Source organism: Leptonychotes weddellii, chromosome 4 (assembly GCF_054177405.1).
Source record: "Leptonychotes weddellii isolate Sample4059 chromosome 4, ASM5417740v2, whole genome shotgun sequence".
In the NCBI taxonomy this organism is placed as follows: Eukaryota; Metazoa; Chordata; class Mammalia; order Carnivora; family Phocidae; genus Leptonychotes; species Leptonychotes weddellii.
Genome location: NC_138372.1, coordinates 64,678,023 through 64,699,233, shown reverse-complemented (window position 1 = coordinate 64,699,233; position 21,211 = coordinate 64,678,023). Strand labels below are relative to the sequence as shown.

The following is a 21,211-nucleotide window of genomic DNA, read 5'->3' as shown; positions in this document are numbered from 1 at the left end:
AAGCCACTCTTCCTTCCTGTCAGAGTGTTTGGGACACAGCCTATCCATCTTAAACATTGGCTTTCGGGTCACTGGCAAGGTGTTGTCTTAGTCATCTTTTTCATGAACACCTTCTGACGTCTGCCATTCCAACCTTCCTGTATGCATTTATGTGAATAAAATCCAGGTGGGCGGGTGCATGGAGGTACAGTGACTGTATTTTATCACGTGTCAGGACTGAAATTTAGAATGGTGGACTTCCTTTCCTAAGTGTCCATCTCTGCCACATTCTGCAATATTTCTCACCAGCTTATACAGATCTTTTCATAGAACCAGTGCTCAAGGGAGAAACAGTTCTTCCTCTAATCCTGATCATATTCTCATTCTCCCTTTGCATGTTGTTCCTTCCTTTGACACAGAGATTCGGGGCCTTGCCATACATAGAGGATGGAGGCAAAGAGGAGGCGTCAACAGAAACACATAAAGTAGCACACATGCCTTCTCTCCTTCTTTCACATCTGCATCTCCACCACCATCCATCTCCTGCCCAAGCCTTTCTCACACAGAACATTTCAGCTGACGAGGGACATTTCACAAAAGTCACCATGGTTTTGAACACGTTCTTTCAATATACCTATTAGAGTTATTGCTCATCATTACTTACGTTCTTCTAAACAGAGAACTACTTCTGACTGCTTTCTCATTACCAGTAGTAAAGTTATCCTTCTTACAGGATGACCCAAGAGGGGAATCAAGATTTGAATCCACCTCTTGCTACCATCATCAGATGGAGGTAGCTTGTACTCTTGACCTTGTAATGTCATTTTCTATTCTTGTTCATGTTATATATATATATATATATATATATATATATATATATATATATATGTAATTATATATATGTAATTATATATATGTAACTATATATGTAATTATATATCATATATAACAAATATAAATATATATATATGATTTCTTTTAACCTGTATGTCCTTAGAATTATTTGAAAACTTTTGTTTGACTTCTGCTGTTTTCTTTGGATATGGATGTAACTGATAGTAATATAAATGGTACTTTGCTCAAGAGGGATGGCAAAGAAAGCCGAGTTCGTTCCTTTTATTGTAGGCTTTCCTTCTAAGGAGAGGCTACACTGAGGTGAAGGTAGCATTGTTATGCTACCAAACGTTATGTGATCGTGGTGTTCTGGTATTTTGTTATTTTTTAACTTTTTGATATAATAATAAATATCTCTCTTCTTTCATCTAGTTACCTTAGAAGGGGAGCGTGAGGGGTGGCTTCATCCAATGATGGCATTTCTTTCTTTGGAGATTTGTTTTAATAATCACCTCGGCTTTGATGTCTATGTTTCCGTATTTGTTGCCATTCCTTGATGCTGGAGGTGATTTCCCTCATAACCTTTTAAACTCATAACTTTACTCCCCAGAGGCAAAGGACACGCTTTGTGCCTGACTATATTATGAGACACCTGGGTTTGTCTGACCCATCCCTCCATAGGTTGCACCACCCAGGACACTATGAAAATGAAGTCGCCACTGACTGGAAGTCAGCAGTACTCTGCTGGGTTCAGACGAATCTAAACCAACATGGAACCGCAAAGGCCATCCTGTAGAGGGTCATCTCCGAACCTCCTTGACGTAAGTTTTCAGCCAGATTATTACTTATTTTAGTATTGGTTTTGAGATGCTATGTCATTGGATTTCTAAAAATTTGATGCTTGGAGATAGAGGGATAGACAAAATAGGTGAAGGGGATTAAAATGTACAATCTTCTAGTTATAAAATAAGACATGAAGATTTAATGTACAGCAGAAAATAAAGTCACTAATATGCAACAACTTTGTTTGGGACAGATGGTAGCTACACTTGTTATGGTGGTCATTTCATAATGTATATGAGTATCAAATCACTATGTTGTACATTGGACACCTGAAACTAATATAATATGGTATGTCAACTATTCTTCAATTAAAAAATTGATGCTCAGCATAGAAGTGTGAGTGTCTAAATGTAGGACTTCACAGAATGAGGGTGATCATTAGTAGGCTCTCCCTTCTTTTCTGTTTGTAAGAGCTTCTTTTTTCCTTTGTTGATATTTTAACTCAGGGCCTTGGGAGAAACACTTCCTAGGAATTACCTCCATTTTATTTTGTTACAGTCTAGCCAATAAGAAAAAGGAGAGTTGAAGGGGAATGGAGATGAAATTTAAGGATTGATTAAAATATATATACATTTTAAGTTTTATGTGGCTCACTACTCATCTTTATACAGTAATCTATTTGATTCTCACAGGTTACCCCAAATATTCTTTATCATTTATTCATTCAACAAACATCTATGAAATTAGGCACTTTGCAAACAAAGAGGGAGAGATTCCAACCAGAACGTAAGCTCCACGAGCACAGGACTTTTGTCTGTTTCCTCCACTGCACTCCCTAGCACTCAGAACTTGCCTGGCATATTGGAGCCGCTTCATAAATACTTCTTAGTGAATGAATATTAGTGTGTGGTGGTGTTTTTTTGTTTTTTTTTTTTAAAGAAATTCATTTTGGAGTAAGAGTTGTTCTAAGCACGTTTGGCCTGGAATTGTGAATAGCAGAAGGTCCATCATTCAGAAAGGGACCCCAAAGAAGACTTGAAGATCCAAGTGTCAGACGAGGCATGCTCCTTTATGTTCAGAGGGGTGGCTATTTTATGTTCCAGGTTGGATTTGCCTCAAAGGAGGCATGTGGTGAATTTCATCTTTTCATTTTCGCTCTTATTTGGAAGGTATAAAGACTCTGATTTATAAAAACAATGAAGTTGTTTTATTTGTTGGGTTTTTTGTCTGTGTTCATTGAGTGCTTATCTCTAAGGAATTCCAAGATAATTCCCAGATGGTTGTGTTACACCTGGCAGCCCAGCACAGAGGTGTAAGCAGAGCCAGCCCTTGGGGTGGGCAGGGTGTACTTCTGCCCATAGCTCCTCAGGCAGTGACAAGCTGACTCTCACTTCAGTTTCTGTGTTTGGATTTTGTATTTGCTGTTCCTCTATTTCTGTATCCTTTTAGGGCCAGTGGTAAAGAGAGGGGGAATTGAAGATGGGGATCTGGGATGTGGGTGGAGGACTTGGCTGGCACCCTCTCTGTCACCCACTTTCTTTCCTGTCTATCGTATTCAGGACATCTTTTTTCCTCTTTGCTCCTCCAGCAGCTGAGTCAATATGGGGAGCAAATGCAGACTTGGCCAAGGGCATTCCCTAAGTAGGAGGATACTATCACCTCCATTTTGTGGTCTTAGGAGTTGAGACTTCAGAGTGACTTTTCCAGGTTACACTGTGTTTGTAGTCGCAAGACCAGAAGTTCTGTCTGAGGCTTGAGCCATTATACTGCTTTATAAAAAGCACATAGGGCGCCTGGGTGGCTCAGTTGGTTAAGCGACTGCCTTCGGCTCAGGTCATGATCCTGGAGTCCCGGGATCGAGTCCCGCATTGGGCTCCCTGCTCGGCAGGGAGCCTGCTTTCTCGCTCTGACACTTCCCCCTCTCATGTGCTCTCTGTCTCTCTCATTCTCTCTGTCTCAAATAAATAAATAAAATCTTTAAAAAAAAATAAAAAAAATAAAAAAATAAAAAGCACATAACACAGTCTCATACTTTTATATCGCAATTAAAGTGTTATGGGATTTCATTTTATAAGGACCTTAAGTCTAACACATAAATCTCTCTCTGGTCAGGGAGGCTTTGTATTTTGGGTTTTTTTTTTTTTCCAACTCATTCTGAGTTCATCCAAGGCAAATATTTCTAAATCAGCCAGTTGGTTAGAAAAGACACTGGGGTGTACGGGGAAAAACTTAAGACTGGGAATCAGGATTTTGGTTCTGGATTGGACTTCATGGCTACTGAGCTGGATCCAAACTCTGTGCCTCATTTTCTTGGTTTATAAATTAAGGGAATTGCATGAATTGAACTGTAGCAGCACATTCAGCTCTAATGTTCTGTTTAGGCTCCAGACCTTTAGTCCCTCTTTCTACCTTCTTGAATAATGGAATATAAAGTGTGGGAAAGAATCCTACCATCGGGTCCCTTAATGTTACTTAAGTCTGAGCTAAACTGAATCTAAACAACCTCCTTAGTTTATAGAGGAAGGAGGTGAGAACAGAAAAGTCACATTACTTGTCTAGGTCACACAACTAATTAATAGCCAAAACCTGACATTTTTATCAACTGAGAATTTTATTCTCAGAACAATTCTTCTCACTATCTTTTTGTGGTGGTGGTGGTGATAATGTGTGTAGAAGAAACAGAAGTTTTCACAAAAAGGTGGAACTCCTATTTCTGCTAAGATGGCATTGCCTATTAAGATGTTCCTTGTATACCTCACCCTAAAATATTGGTGACTATTGGGGCACCTGGGTCATTTAGTTGATTAAGCATCCGAGCCCCGTGTCAGGCTCCATGCTCAGCATGGCGTCTGCTTGGGATTCTCTCTCCCTTTCCCTCAGTCCCTCCCCCTGTTCATGTGCATGCTCGCTCTCTCTCTCTCTCTCTCTCCCACTCAAATAAATAAATCTTTAAAAAAAGATATTGGTGACTGTTGTGCAGAGGTTTTGTTGGTCACTTAAAAGTTAAACACAGGGGCGCCTGGGTGGCTCAGTCGTTAAGCGTCTGCCTTCAGCTCAGGTCATGATCCCAGTGTCCTGGGATCGAGCCCCGCATCGGACTCCCTGCTCCGCGGGAAGCCTGCTTCTCCCTCTCCCACTCCCCCTGCTTGTGCTCTCTCTCTAGCTGTGTCTCTCTCTGTCAAATAAATAAATAAAATCTTTAAAAAAAAAAAAGTTAAACACAGACTAGTAACTCCTGAAGAAATAGACCAACCTGTTCTTTAAGAAACCAACAACTTAAAATTTTTTTCCTTCTTACTCGACTTTTAAAATCATGTTCATTGTTTACAAAGTAAAAGAGATCAGAGAAATCTGTTTGGAGAAGCAAAAATCAGGAGTTCCAGTCCAGCCTCTGCATGGGTATTAGAAAAATCTGATGGATGAGTAGCGTGAGCTAGTGTGAAAATGACAACTCTATCCCACACACGGTTTTCCTGCTCTGGAATGAGTATTGTCTAAGTATGAACTTACCTGGCTCTCAGAGGCTGGCTCTTCCTGGCTTCTCCATCTCTTTGATCAGTGTCACTCTTCTCCAAGTTACTCACACTTTAAACCTTAGTCATCTCTAACCCTTCTCCTTCTTTGATAATGTTACAACAGTCTAAACTCTATGGATTCCTCCTTTGCAGTATATCTTACATCAGTTTTCCTTCTTCATTCCTATTATTTTTCACATATGGCATATAAAGTCATATTTTTTTAAAGATTTATTTATTTACTTTAGAGAGAGTGTGTGTATGAGCAGGAGGGGCAGAGGGAGAGAGAGAGAGAGCGGAGCCTGACACGGGGCCCGATCTCACAACCCCAAGATTATGACCTGAGCTGAAACCAAGAGTTGGACGCTCAACTGACTGCACCATCCAGGTGCCCCATAAAGTCATATTTTGTGAGCAGTTAAGAACATAGGTTTGGAGTCAAGCAGAACTAGGTTTGAGTCCTAGCTCTGCCACTTCCTGTCTATGTGTCATTGCTGAACCTCCCTGACCCTTAGTTACCTTCCCTGTAAAGTGGGGAACACAATTGTGTTGGCCTCAAAGGCTTGTTGTGAGAATTAGCTGACAGAATATATGTACTCAGTAGAATGCCTGGCACATAATCAGTGTTCAGCACATAATAATAAATGTCACTGCTCAGCTCTCCTAGTTCATTCTACTTTCTGCCCTCCGGTTAATCCTCTTAAAGTCCAGCTCTGACATTCTCTCTTCCTTATTCCAAAGAAAGGCTTCATCACAAGGTGATTAAATGCTGTCCTTTGCAGTCGGACTGCCTGCGTTACCATTTACTAGCTGTGTGATCTTGGGAAGTTTCTCAACTTCTCTCTGCCTCACTTCTCTTATACGTAAAATAGGGATAATCATATCTACCTCAAAAGGGCTATCATGAGGTTTATATTATTTAGTATTAACAGTTCATATTTCAAAGTACCTGGTACATAGTATGTTAATATTAATTTTTGAAAAATAAAAACTTAGGCTGACTTCTTTTATTTCATAAGCATGTTCCATATTCATTTCTCTGGTGTTGCTCTTCCTTTGACCTGGAATGCAAGGTGGTTTAATGGAAGAGAAATCTGTTTGGAGAAGCAAAAATCAGGAGTTCCAGTCCAGCCTCTGCATGGGGAGAGTAGTACGTTTCACTTACATGACAGCTTTGACTTAGTAGTAGTAGTAGTAGTAGTAGGAGTAGGAGTAGAAGGAGTTACCTAGATTATTCACAAAATATTCTGAGGCTTTGTATGATTTCAGTGTGTGAGTGGCTAATTGTGCCTCCCATGAGCCCTGAAGGAGAAGTGGAGACACATCCTTATATTTGGCCACAACAAAGAATTCATAGTCATTTATAAGAATCGCAATACTTTCATAATAAAAATATACAGTTTAGGGTGAAAAATACACTTTCTTAATGCTGACGGCTAAAGAAAATAATTCTCCATGGTGCTTCAAAAATAGTGCTTTTCTAATTGTTTTGTGTAGTCCTCACAGCATTCTCTGGTAGGTACTGTTATTGCCCTCAACTCCTTTTCACAGATGAGAAAGCAAAGGCACAAGGAGGTCAAGTAATTTTCATGAGATCATGCAATTCATAAATGGTAGGTCTGTGATTTGAAACCTGGTCAGTCTAGCTCTGAAATCTACACCTTTGACCATTATACTAAACACGACTCTTATTGTAAGGCTTACTTTTTAAGTATATCCAAATTAATTTGAAAATAAGGTAACTCAATGCAATTTGAATAAATTTGATGCAGTTTTGGAAAATTAATTCTATAAAGACCCAAATCATTGTTCAGATGTATATCCCTCTGATGGTTTGATTTGATACAACAAGAAGATTGAGAATATCCATCTTGGATTCAATGGATTCAAACCACTCAGAGCTTTAGGGTGGCACAGAGGTTTTACTGGGGGTCTGTCAGTGGTGTGTGGGAAAAGGGCTCTGAGCCTCCACCCCCATTTCAATAGAACTACCCTATTTTATTTATTTAAAAGTTGGGGTTCTAAATATGATTTACTTTGAAGAAAGCAATCTTTGCCTTTAAAAAGTGAAAAATCACTGATCTAGAGAAATAAATGTATGGCATATTTGGGAGGCAACTCTTATTAAATATTTCTGGTTGGTGAGCTGCCAATGTGAATTTGGCAGCAACGTGTATAAAATCATATTTTTGGAAAGAAACTGGAGTGCAAATAATGTTGCAGTTATGGTCAGGAACACATTTTTTTCAGATATACGTTTATTGATGGTTTGTGGCACAAAGGGCATTGATAATATTCTCTAACAAAACCTGGAGTGCCCAACTTGGGCTCATATAATAGTCACTAAGATGTTCTTGTACTCACTGGCTCATTCCTTAAATTCTAGTGATTTATATGTTGAAACTAAGTATTGGGTCTCCTTGTAAACACCCCGTTTCCTTATCTTTATTGTTACTCAAGAGCACCTATTTAAGCTCTCTTATTCATGTGTAATAGAAAAAAAATATTATAACTGGCCCCAATGGATTTTGTACTCTCTTGACTGTTCAATTTTTTGAAAAATCCTGCTTTTTAATACTAAGGCATGCCCAGATTATCCTGAGATTGGAAAAGTTTCCTGTAATCAACTTTTTGTCAAATTAAAACACATGTCAACCTTGATTTGGAATAGAGGAGAGAATTGAAGAGGAAATAAGTAATGATTGGAAGAGTGCTCCTTGGATTTATTCCTAAGAATCCAGGGAGAGCTCTAAACACATCTGTTCTTCTCCGAATCAACTTGTCAAAATGCAAGTCATTGGGTCATCCAGGGTCCTGAATTAAGCCTTCAGGTTTATGCCTAACAAGGGAAACAAAGGCAAACAGGAACTCTCGGGACTTCATCAGGATAAAAAGCTTCTGCACAGCGAGGGAAATAATCAACAAACTAAAAGGCAACCGGAATGGGAGAAGATATTTGCAAATGACATATCTGATAAATGGTTAGCTTCCAAAACTCAACTTATAAAACTCAACACCCCAAAAACAAATAATCCAGTTAAAAAATGGGCAGAAGACATGAAGAGATACCTTTTCTAAAGAAAACATCCAGATGGCTAACAGACACATGGAAATATGCTCAACATCACTGATCATCATGGAAATACAAATCAAAACTACAATGTGATATTACCTCACACCTGTCAGAATGGCTAAAATTAATAATACAAGAAACAGCTGATGTTGGCCAGGGTGCAGAGAAAGGGGAACCCTCTTACACTGTTGGTGGGAATGCAAGCTGGTGCAGTCACTCTGGAAAACAGTATGGAGGTTCCTCAAAAAGTTAAAAATAGAACTACCCTATGATCCAGCAATCACACCACTAGGAATTTACCCAAAGGATACAAAAATACTAATTCAAAGGGATACATGCACCTGGATGTTTATAGTAGCCTTATCAACAATAGCCAAACTATGGAAAGAGCCCAAATGTCCAACGACTGATGAATGGATAAAGACAATGTGATACACACACGCACACACACACACACACACACACAATGGAATATTACTTAGCCATCAAAAAGAATGAAATCTTGCCATTTGCAATGATGTGGATGGAGATAGAGTGTATTATGCTAGGTAAAATAAGTCAGTCGGAGAAAGATAAATACCGTATGATTTCACCCATATGTGGAATTAAAAAACAAAACAGATGAACATGGGGGAAAAAAAGAGAGAGGCAAATCATAAAACAGACTCTTAGCTATAGAGAACAAACGGAAGGTTGGCCTAAATGGGGGGGATGGGCTAAATGGGTGATGGGGATTAAGGAGGGCACTTGTTGTGATGAGTGTGGGGTGTTATATGTAAGTGATGAATCACTGAATTCTACTCCTAAAACTAATATTACACTCTATGTTAACTAACTGGAATTTAAATAAAAGCATGAAACAAACAAACAAAAAAAATAAAAGGAGTATGCCTAAGAAATATCATGTCTTAAAAAAAAGATACAATTCTATTAGCAACCAGTATCATAGGAAACAGGAGTGATTGTGGTGCTAATTATTTAAAACTTTGAGTAGTTTGTTTGGTCTTGGAATGTGTTGCATTATTATCCTGTAGTGGATTTTCCTTCCTAATTATGATTGGCTTTAAGCGGGTGGTATTTATAATGACTTTAGTTTGAGAGGTACCCATCAGCTGGGAGTGGGCTGAGTGGATTTGGGAGAATGCTGATAGCAGCAGAAAGCCAGGCTGGTATTAACATTCCACGTAGAAAATGTACCAAATAGTAATCCACATAGGGAATAATTGAGAGTTGATTTCACAAGCAAAACCCATTACACTGGTTGATTTGTGACTTTGTTCAGCAGTAACTCTAATCTCCATGGCATACCTTGTCAATATCTTTATCTCTAAGAGTGAATTAATAAGATACTGATAGAGCATGAGAAGGGAAATCCTTAGCACTCACACTAGCACTGACAACAAAGCCCCGGTTAGGTGCAGACTTAACTTAAATGAAGTAAGACGCTACTTCCTGCTGAAACAAGTTTAACACTTGAAAATGTGTAGACTATAAAGGCCTGCTTTTTTCATTTAAAGTTACCTTTTAAAAGCATTCTCGGAAGAAAATCTTATCAGAGATCCTGTGGAAGGCAAATCCTGATCTGAAACAAGGTTGTATTGAGTGAACATTCAAACAGAGCACCTTCCAGTGGGGTTTTATAAATATATTTGTGCTGGGTTTCTTGCAGCAACTTTCGTTCAGAAGGTAATGAGTTTTGGAGAAGTTGAACAAATAGTTATAAGGAAAATTATGCTGGTTCTGTAGTGGTTTTGGGTGTATGATGATGATTCATATCCATGACTTAGCTAAAGAAGTAGAATCTTTAGTTTTTCTGAGCAACACTGCCTCCTTGTGTAAGAGAATTACCTTCCAGCCCATTAGTCGATATAATTTTTTTGGAAAATATTTTCATTTGAATTAAGTGGCTTAAACAACCCAAACCAGGTAGGGTGCCTCATTGAAGAAAACCTCTTCGTGGCCATGCTTGATAATTTCCATTGATAAGATCAACTTTTTTTTTTTTTCCAGGGACTGTTTGCCCAATTTGACATTATCTATATTTTTTTGCTTTTACTTCTAATCTCTCTCATTATGCCTTTAAAGTGATAGAAAGGAATAAAGAAAGTGGATGAAATACAAAGCAGTATTTTTTCTACTCATTACACCATCTTTGGAAGTTTTTGTGGGAAGATAGAAACCTCTGGGTAAATGAAAAATATCTGCTAATCAGAAGCTTCAAATTATACAGGTGTTCCAACCATATCAAAAGCAGTTGATCCAAAGTAGTAAAGCCTAATGAATTGAAGTTCCATATTTTCTCACCTTTTTTCTATTTATTCTTGGTTCAGGAGATTAGTGCTATTTGACTTCATGCATTTCATTCAACAAATATCTATGTGTATTTGTTAGTTACCAGGCACTCTTTTAGATGGTGGGGATACTGCAGGGAACAAAACAGAGGACTATCGTTCTTCTCATAGAGCTTATCCTCTAGTGAGGGGACAGATAAGAAAGATACTAAAGTAAAATATGTATTATTTTAGATGGTGATTAGTGCTAAGGAGAAAAAAATAAAACAGAGGAAAGGGGTCCAGAATGTCCAGAGTGAGAGTAATATTACAGTGTTAAATAGGGGAGATGTTAGATACTGAGGAGGTGACATTTGAGAGAAGTTGTGGAAAAGCAGAGCAAAGCACAAGGATATCTGGGAGAAGAATGTTCCATGCACAGGTAACAGCAAGTGCAAAGGTCCTGAGCAGTGTGTGTGTGTGTGTGTGTGTCTGGCGTATTTAAGGCCAGTGTGGTTGGAGCAGAGTGAACAACGTGCAGGGGCATAGAAGATGCGGCCAGGCAGGAGTGTACAGACTATGTAAGGATTTCGGGTTTAGGCTGCTGTAGGGTTTTGAGCAGAGGAGTGAGATATTCTGACACCTCTTTTAATAGAATAGAATAAAAGTGGATAAAGGTAAAAATAGAATGGATGGCTAGAAGGCTGGATTTTGGGTTTATAATCATCCCATCTTCTCTGGAATATGCACAGCCTCATGAACCAAGAATTTGTTAGTAAAGTACAGGGTGCTTGTCATGATCAAGGTTTGTCATTAATAACAACCGTATCATAAAAAAGTTGAACACTAAGAAGGGAATAATTTTTTTAAGTATTCAACAGTTGGCTCAGCAGTAATCATCAAGGAGATTGTTATTTAAACAAGTGAATGATGAGATTTGGGAATAGACATGTAAATATGATTCTAATTAACATTCTGTGTTTGTAGAAACATATCCCATTTCACAAAATCATGACTTACGCAGAAAGAAATTTAGAACATTTAGGAGTAGTTCATCTTCTGAAAGAGTAGGCCCTTCTTGACTGTGTCAATCTAGTCTAAAAATTCCAACTAGGAAGATCTTTTGACAAGAAATGGAATAAAAACTTGCTTTCCTTTCTTTCATGTATAGAAACTCAGCCTTCACACCAGCTCTACTTTCCAGAAAAGTCTTTGTTTACATTACAATTGTTTTTGTTTTCCTAGAATTACTTTAAATTCACTGCATTGCCACCGCAGTAAATTCAGTTTATTTTTGTAATTAATTATTGGAAAACTTTAACACTGTCACCCCAAAAGCTAGTCCCTGGAAGTAAACTGTGGTTTCTATATACACTGCTAGCAAGTGGCTTAGCACATTTTTAGATGTACAGAGATCCCTACACAACCCTTCCACAAAGGAATCCTTGATTCTGGGTATTAAAGTATATAATAATAGTGATGATGTTCAGCTAACACCAATGTGAGTATACTCAAGGATTCACCTCCTGCCCCCTAGAAGACTTTATTGGTGGCCTCAGGTCAGGAAAGCATTCAATGATCCCACGGCTTAATACTCACAGAAATTTTCCATTATTGGGACGCCTGGGTGGCTCAGTCACTTAAGCGTCTGCCTTCGGCTCAGGTCATGATTCTGGAGTCCTGGGATGGAGCCCCATGTGAGCCCTGCCTCATAGGGCTCCCTGCTCATCGGGGAGCCTGTTTCTCCCTCTCCCTGCCGCTCCCCCTGCTTGTGCTGTCTCTGTCTCTGTCAAATAAATACATAAAATCTTTTAAAAAATATTTTTCATTATTTGTTCATTCAACACTTATTTATTCAACACCTATTATGTGCAAGCTGCTGAGGGAATACAGCTATTCAAGAATCAAAAGAAATAGTCTAATACATGTCTGAATTATCTTCAATCTATACCTTTCTATGAATAATAACTCTACCTCTGTCCTTAAGGTTTACTATTCATAAGCTCAAAATGAATCCTGGTCACATAAAATATTACAAAGATAGAATGTTACCTTCTCTATATTGACCCTGGATTTGAGAATCACTGTCTTCTCTCTTCCTCAGGCTTAGAAGAGACAAGGATCTAATAATGGCCCTTATCTTTCCACTTCGCATCCATGCCCAAAGTTCTTTAACATTTATTTCATCTTATCTAATTGGAGTTGCTGATTTCCTCTGATTAGCCAAGCTTGTTTGTTTGACACAAACCTAGTATTCAAAGCTTTGAGGAATTTTTGTGAATTCTAGGAGGGATTACCACCTGTGTCCCCTTAATTCTGTTTCCTTGGATACCAGAAAAAAATTCAAGCTTTTTGCCTAAACTGTGTATAGGGCCAGTCTTAGCTAAAGTATGGAATTTTCCTAGGTGCTCTTTGCCTTGTTCTAGGCCCTTCTCCTTTGCAGGCTCTCTGCGCCCCTGTGATGTCCCTAGGCAGTTTGTGCTTCCCCTCAGGCTCATTGATAGGTCCCTCTCCTCCCCAGAGCGATCTGAACCTCTCCTAGCTGCCGTTCCTCTTCAATCCTCCCTCTAGAATCTTACAGGATAGATTTTTGAAAAAACAAACCCTTGTGGATCTCCTTAAGCCACAGCAAATCACAGCATTCCACTTTGGGGGTGGCTGCTCTATAGATTTATAATCACAGCATATTTTTAAAACTAGAAAGAACCTCACAGCTTTTCTATTTTTTTCTTAATTAGCATGATCTTTGCTTAAAAGAAACCTTATTTAGAAATTTAGTACATGAAAGAAGTAAAAGTAGAGCTGTGCTAGACAGAAGGGCAATGGGTCCCCAGTCTCCTCCCGCTTCTCCTTCTCACCCTCCATGTCCCCAGAGCAGCCCAGAGCATAAAGACCTCCTCCACTCTCCCATAAAGACCTCTGAAAACGGCCTGATTTGCTAGAAGGGACTTGTCCAAGAGCTTCATTTTGTACTTCTTCCTGCCTCTCAGAGGTCTGATCTCTGTGCTGATGATATTGAGGCTGATACTTACTTGCCCCCAACTTATGTGGGGGGTGAGGAGCCAGCCCCCTGGCAGTCCCAGGGTTAACAACACCTCACCAGCGTGTCATGAGGCTCGGTTTGATGGACAAGAGCCTGCATTCAAGTGCTAAGTTTTTGCTCATTACAACATTGCACTCTTAAAAATATTAAGCAAAAAATAGAGACTTGTGAAAATGTCCTCCTTTCCAGTGACTCTGGGGGGGAAAGCACGTCCCTGGGAGTTTACAGAGACACGAAACATTCCTCATACTCACTTTACCTTTTGACCAGCGGAATCCAGCTGCATCTCCTGTCGTATCAATTATCTCTGTCCTCGGAGGAATCTGAGCTCATTTTCATCACTTTAATGGAAGTGGAGGGAGGACTGGCACGAAGCTGGTAGTGGTGATCCGTGTTCGGAGAGGTCTGTGTTAGAGAAGAACAAATTGTTTTTACTTACGTGGCCCACGTGACAATTTAGGACGGATGGAAGATAATCAGGAAGGCTTGATGTTGACAACTTCATTTAGTTTAGGCTCTGATTTACAAATAAAACCCTATGTTTAACGGTGAGGGAAGGTGAGGGGAGCAACGAAGGCTCCTTTGTTTTTCCTTGCTGGCAATTCGATTTTGCCCGCTTATTAGACCACACCCTTCCGGGGAGGCTACGGGGTAGAGGAGAAACACAGGAGCTTTCAAGTCCTTTATTCATTTCTTTTTTTTTGTCATCACTTTATGTTCTCTCTTCCTTCCTTTACTCCTTTTCTTGACGATATTTTTAGGCTCCTAAAATGTGCTTGGTGTTGTTCGCTGCTGGGGACACAACACTAAATTGTACAATATTGTGCTCATGGCCTGGGGGAGATTTGAATTCCATCTTTGTACTCCTGAGCGATCTTTTTTAAAAATTTTATTTTATTATGTTATGTTAGTCACCATACATTACATCATTAGTTTTTGATAGTGTTCCATGATTCATTGTTTGCGAATAATCCTGAGCAAATCACTTAAACTCTTTGAGCTTCTGTTTCATCTTTTGTAAAATGTGAGTAACTCCTTAGGAGTAGCAACAATTAAATGGGAATGAAGTGAGATAATCTATACAAGTTACCTCCACAGAGTGGCTGGTACAGAGTAGGAGCTTAAAGGATGGGAGCCTATTACAGATTTCCCTCGTTATAATCATAACCTGATATTTAGGTTCAACTTGCCACATTCTATGAGGCATTCTCTCAGGGTTTTGGCATCTGGATTTGGTTTCATTCTGCCTTTGAGAGTGTCATGAATATTCCCCTCCAGCAATTCATAGACCAGCAATTGCTCCGTCCCAGAGCTCCTGAGTTCTCAAAACCCGTTCCAGACTCCAGCTTCTGTCCTTCAACCTCTTTAAGTTTACATTCTCGGTGAATGGGCTTTTCAGTCTCTTTGGTGTCTCTGGATCTCATCTTAGTTTCCCAAACTGTCAGCTGAACCCCTCCACCCTCTCCCTTCTCTCCACACCAGCTTCGTTTCCTTTCATGTCCCTCCAGCACACCACAGCCAGACATTCACTGCCACAGTCTCACCAAGACAATACTTTCTTGTCCATTCCCTTGGCCTTGGCAATCTAGAACTCTGGAGCAGCCCCATTACTTAGAGTTACTTCTCATGCCTTTGGTTTACGTGTTGCTGCTGGAGAAAAAGCACTCCACTGTGTCGATGCTCATGTCCTTCAGTTTATGTTTGCAGTCTCACTGTCCCCTCAATATTGCCCAGGGAGTCTTTTACAAATCTTTAGTAGAAGATTTAGTAGGTTTGATTTTCCCTTTCTCTTATGGCAACTCCTCTGGCAGTAAAAACCTTTACCTGTCTTCTTAAACTCTCATCTCAGTGTGGTCCTCCAGAAATCACCACCTCCTGACCACCATTCAGAAGTCATCTGCACATCCTTTCCTGCTGTCCAGCTGTCCCAGAAGAAGATATATTCTACTCTTTTAAAGACTCAGCCTGTAGGACGCCTGGGTGGCTCAGTCGGTTAAGCATCTGTCTTCGGCTCAGATCATGATCCCAGGATCTTGGGATCAAGTCCTGCATCAGGCTCCTTGCTCAGGGGGAGCCTGCTTCTCCCTCTCCCTCTGACTCTCCCCCTGCTTGTGCTCCTCTTTCTCTGACAAATAAATAAAATCTTAAAAAAAAATCATTAAAACTCAGCCTGTGTTCTTGATCCTTTCCCTTCCCAACTTCTCTTGAATCTGTCTGAACCACTCATTCTTATCTCTGTCTCTCCCGCTTCACGGGCTCTTCCTCATTACCCTCCAAGCATATTCAAGTCAGCTGGTCTTAGGGAAGTTTCTCCTGCCCCACTCTCTCCTGTGGGCACCATCCTTTCTCTCTTCTACTTCCCTGCCAAATTTCTCCATAGTGTTGTTTGTCCTCATTACCTTTACTTTCTCATTTATCACTAAATCGGGCTTTTGTCTCCACCATTATACTCTTTTGGGGTCACCAGGAACCTCCTAAATAACAAAGCCAATGGTTTCTTCAAGTTCTTAGACTTGCTAGTTTCCCTTTGGCTTTTTACACCGTTGACTTCTTTCTTCTTGACATTTTCTCCTCCTTCGGTCAATCTGTTAATTTCTCTTAGTCCCCCCCCCAAAAAAACCCTGAGGATTCTGTCTCAGTTTCCACTAATGCTTCCTCTTCTGCCCATTCTTTAACGATTGGTGATGTTCCCCAAGTTTCCATGCTTAGCCCTCTTCTCTTCATTCTCTATATTTTCTCTTTGGATGACCTCACCCACACCCGTGACTTCAACTCTGACATATAGGCTGTTGATTTTTAAGTCTATAACTTCATTTCCCAATCCCTCTCTTGAACCCTACTCCCTCTGGTCATAGCTGACTGGATAGGTTGCAGGCCCTTCAAATTCAGTAGGGTGCACCCACCCCTCCATAATCTGACCACCAAATCCCTGCCTACTTTTCAGCTTTAATGTCGGGGCTTTCACAATTTCCATGGTGAAAGAAACTAAAACTTTGTGGATTTCTCTTTCTTTCCCCCTCTCCTCTATTACAAGTAACTAGTGACAAGCAAAAATCACTAGTTAATATTATAAGCAATTTCCTGCCCTGGGCCTTTTCAGAAATTCAGATGGCACCCAAACTGCTTAAATTATCAAGGTGAGAAAAGTCTTACTCTCCAGGCTCACCCTGAGTTAAAGACATAAAACAAAGAAATAGCCCAAGCAGAGAAAAACCTGGCACCTGGCCAGAATTTGCCTTTCATGTTGTCATATATAACAGGAAAGAAACTATCTAGTGCTGTTTCCAATGTTCTTGAAATAACAGTTTTACAGGTGAAGTCCTAAGCTATTTACTAAAGATAGTAAATAAAAACAAAAAACGTTTTGTTTTTGTGGTTTTGTTTAAAATTGAAAAAAACAAAACAAAACAAAAACCCAACCCGGCTTCTCGGCCAGCAGGGGGAGCACTACTACTTTGCTCTGGGAAGATTTTCACCAAGGCAACAACTGTCTTTAATAGAGACCACATCCTAGCAACAAGGAGGAAGAAAACAACAACAACAACAACAATGATATGATCAATACATTTGCTCCCTCGTGGTTGAAATTGTTAAAAATAGCTTTTTTCCGCCTTTGTAATTCAATAGTGTTTGCTTAAGGAGATGTCATCTGCTGTGTTTTCATCCTGTCTTGCCTTTTGGTCACATTCCAATTAGAGAGAGAGGTGTTTGTTTAATCCAGGGGCCAGGGTTTAAAATGGGTCACGGAGGCTAGTGTTACAGCACCTGGTCAGTATTTAGGCAGTGTCTATGTGACACAGAAACAAAGACACTGATTTGCTCATTTTATTGAAACTGGTCAATGCAGTGAGAGAAATCAGTCAAAACCAGGTTTCTGTCTAAAACGACCTTTTGTTTGAGTGAATGGATTCAAGGAGATGGCAATGAGGACATGGTGTCCTTCCCACACTCAGCTGGAGTGAAGCCTATCAGACTGGGTGGCAGCCCCGTGAGAAGGAAGAGTCAGGAGACCAAGTCTCATCTGGATTCTGCTCGTGACCACGGACAAAATAGTTCACCTAACTGTGTACCATGATTTCTGCTTTTAATAACATCACACACTTTTGTGAAGAGGAAATGATATGGTAGATTTGAAAACACCTCAAAAGATCAGGAAATAGCTATATAATAATCTACACAGAAGATCTAGTTTGACACGTGTCTGTATGTATATAGGCTTAGATGCATGAATAGTGCCTGTGTACCCCATGTGGGTGTAAGTACATGCACATATATGTATATACGTGTGTGTGTATACATATGTATATGTATAGCTAAATAGATCTCGTTATAGCTCTGTAAGCCATATATAAAATCTATATCTGTCTCTCTGTACAAATGCAGTCTATACACACAGGAGGTAAACAGGTAAGGACAATTCTTTCTGAAAGTATTACACTGTTTATAATAATTATTCCACCCACTCACTGAGAATAATAATAGCTTACAGGCAGAAATAATAAAGAATCCAGGACTCTTGATAATCGTTTACTTCCTAAAATTTTTTTTAAGATTTTTAAAAAATTTATTTATTTGTCTGAGAAAGAGAGAGAGAGAGAGCACAAGCAGGGGAAGTGGCAGGCAGAGGGAGAAGCAGGCTCCCTGCCCCAATGCGGGACAGATCATGACCTGTGCTGAAGGCAGCCACTTAACCAACTGAGCCACCCAGGCGTCCCATACTTCCTAAAATTGTTTACTGGTGAGGAGAAGTTTGTATCTCCTATTTCCCATGCACGTTTTGTAAGGAAAGAATTAGAGGTGATGCTTTAACTAAAGCTTATAATACACGCCCATCCTTATCTAATAATATACCTGATTAAACACATTGCCAGTTCACTTTTCCTTCATCTTATCTGTACCCTGAATAGAAGCATGGCATCAAAATTTTTTGTAAGCATTTTGAGAGAAATAGATGACAAAAATATACATGATTCTGAATAAAGAGAAATCTAGTTCATTATGATAAAAAGTGTGCATTTTATTCACTTAGTTTCTAAAATGGCTGGGTTTTTTTTTTTCAGTAAATCTTTCTTTTTCCAAATGACAACAAATAATTTAACATATAACATTAAGATTGTTATTTTTCTAAGTAGTGATTTTTAGGGAAACAAAGGGATGGCTTTCCTTTTTTTCCCTTAAAATCCAATTAGCCAACATACAGTACATCATTAGGATAGCTTTCATTTTTACCAATATATTCTTCCATCATAGAATGCAATTTGATCTCTTTGATCTATGGCTGGTTAACTCAGAGGTTAACCTAACCTGTGAGGTTTAGATTTACTCACTACTATGGCCACAGACCCATCTCTAATCCTAAATATTCTTTCATCCTACCAATTATTATTGCTGTCCAGATATGAGACCAAAGAAATGTCATCTGAAGAAAGCAAAACCATTTGTATCAATAAGAGGACATCAACTCAAATTCCTTACCCTACCTCTAAGTATTTTCAGTATCATCTTGGGACAGCTCATTCATAATTAAATTTTATATTTATATAGTACTTAGGAGAGATTGTAGGTTGAAGAATTTTAGGTATTGTAGTTGAACCCTGTAGGAAACCTGATATCATACCAGACACAAAGCTGAAGTGCAGTGAAATATATCCAGGGCAGGGAATTAAATATGCAGTATTTGAATCCAACTCTTTTCATTTATCACCTTTCAGCACTTAGACATGTCACTTAACATTGTCCAGCCTCCATTTTTTTTTTAAGATTTTATTTTTATTTATTTGACAGAGAGAGAGCACAAGCAGGGGGAGCGGGGAGAAGCGGGCTCCCCACTGAGCAAGGAGCCCAACATGGGGCTCGATCCCAGGACCCTGGGATCATGACCTGAGCCGAAGACAGTTACTTAACCAACTGAGCCACCCAGGCGCCCCTCCAGCTTCCATTTCTTTATGGAATTGGGGAGAGAAATACCTATCTCCCAGTTTATTGTAGGGATTAAATAAGATAATATACGTAAACTACTTAGCATAGGGCTTGGCACAAAACAAGTACTCAGTAACTACTAGCTGCCTTTATCCTTTTTGTCATTATAATGAATCCTACTGAAGAGGTATTATAAGAATGAAATGAATATGGAATAAGGACCATATTCTTTCTTGAACTGAAAATACTTTGTATAGCATTAAGCATTACGTTTATGGAATATGTTACTACCTTACTAGGAGGAAATGATGCTAAGAAAAGTTAAATGATTTATTTTTTCATTAATTTAAAATTTGCTTGGCATGTTATTGTGTATTATGCACAAAACACTGAGATAGGTATCAAAAAAGTCTTATAAGGGACTTCCTTTTCTGGGTCAGATGTAGTAGACCATGGCAGACCAACACTCCTCCTTATACAATTAGAATAACCTATTATAAATGACAAAAATTGTACTTTAAAGGCATCAGGTTGCTATGAAATCACTGAGGATTACATGCACTAAAATTCCAGAGAGAGCAAGAATCCTTTCTGTAGTGAGATGACACCATCTGATAATTTTTTCCCTAGGGTGTTTGCTGTTTAGAGGGTTGGGTGAGGGGATTGCTTACACAGAGAACCTCTACTGGGGCAAAGAAAAACCAGTTAAGTTCTTAGCAGTTATAAAAGGATGATGTGACAATAGGGATGATGTGACAAATAAGAAGGAGGAGACTCAAATGCATGACTGATTTCCCCCTTAACATATTTGCTGAATTCCGGTATTACACAGGAGGCTACAGAGCTAGGGTAAAAGCTTCTAAAAGACAAACTTCACTCCAAATGCTTAGAAATCAAAGACCCTCTGGGGAGAACCTTGTTTCAAAATGTTTCTTGTCTCTCCTTAAGACATTTACCAGATATTGAAGTTGTGGGGGACAGGTAGGTAGGCTGAAGAGGTGGGCTGGAATTTCTGAAGGGCAGGGCTGGATCTCCTGCAATCTGTCAGGGCCAAGAAGACCCTTAGGCTCAGAAATATAAGCCCAGGAGAGCCATGCCCTAGGAACAAGGGGCAGGTCAGAGGTAGAGAAAATCTTAGTTAAATTGCAATTCAGACCCAACACATCTCAATTTCTCATGTAACTGAAGGAACCAACCCTTACCCTCTCTAACAGAGAAAAATGGGGAACCTTCCCTGGTAGAAGGTAACACTCGGACTCTCTGTGATATTTTTATGTTTAATGTTTGGCAGATAATATAAAATTAATAGACATGTGATGAGCCAATAAAACATGGCTAATAGCCAAGGGACAAGGCAGATAATAGAACTAGGCCCACTGATGATCTAGATATTGAAAGGACTATAAAATAATTCAGAGCATAAAGTGGAAGACAACAAAGGAACCAACAATTCCAATACAGAATAATAAATTACTTATGATTGGGCTATAATTTGCAAGGGAGTGTCCTCAGTCAAGAGAAATTATCCTGTTTCTCTCTTATCCTAATGGAGGGTGGTGGTTAAGAGTAGGGGAAGAATGGTCTTTGGCTTGCACAACAGAACCAGGACCTCATGTCCTGGGTAGTGAGTGAGAATAAAACCAGATTACCAAATGAAAAATTCCAAAAAGAAGCCAGGCAGTACAACACAGAAGTTCCGGGATCAAGACCTGAAGTGTGAAGATGAGGACTGAGGCCCTATCCTGACCCAATGTGTAAGTAAAGTAGCACACAGTAGGCAGGCTGAGGGGATAGA

The 21,211-nt window shown here is 39.5% G+C and overlaps 1 protein-coding gene across 1 annotated transcript in view; it reads left to right on the top strand.

Annotated features, from left to right (window-relative positions):
• Nucleotides 1-1,337: 1,337 nt before the first annotated feature.
• The window catches only part of LOC102731882 (uricase), a 78,432-nt gene continuing 58,558 nt past the window's right edge, over nucleotides 1,338-21,211 (top strand). The window contains exon 1 of the mRNA XM_081818674.1: nucleotides 1,338-1,634. Coding sequence (XP_081674800.1) covers nucleotides 1,584-1,634 — 51 coding nt within the window. The 5' untranslated portion in view covers nucleotides 1,338-1,583. The remainder of the gene's footprint in view (nucleotides 1,635-21,211) is intronic.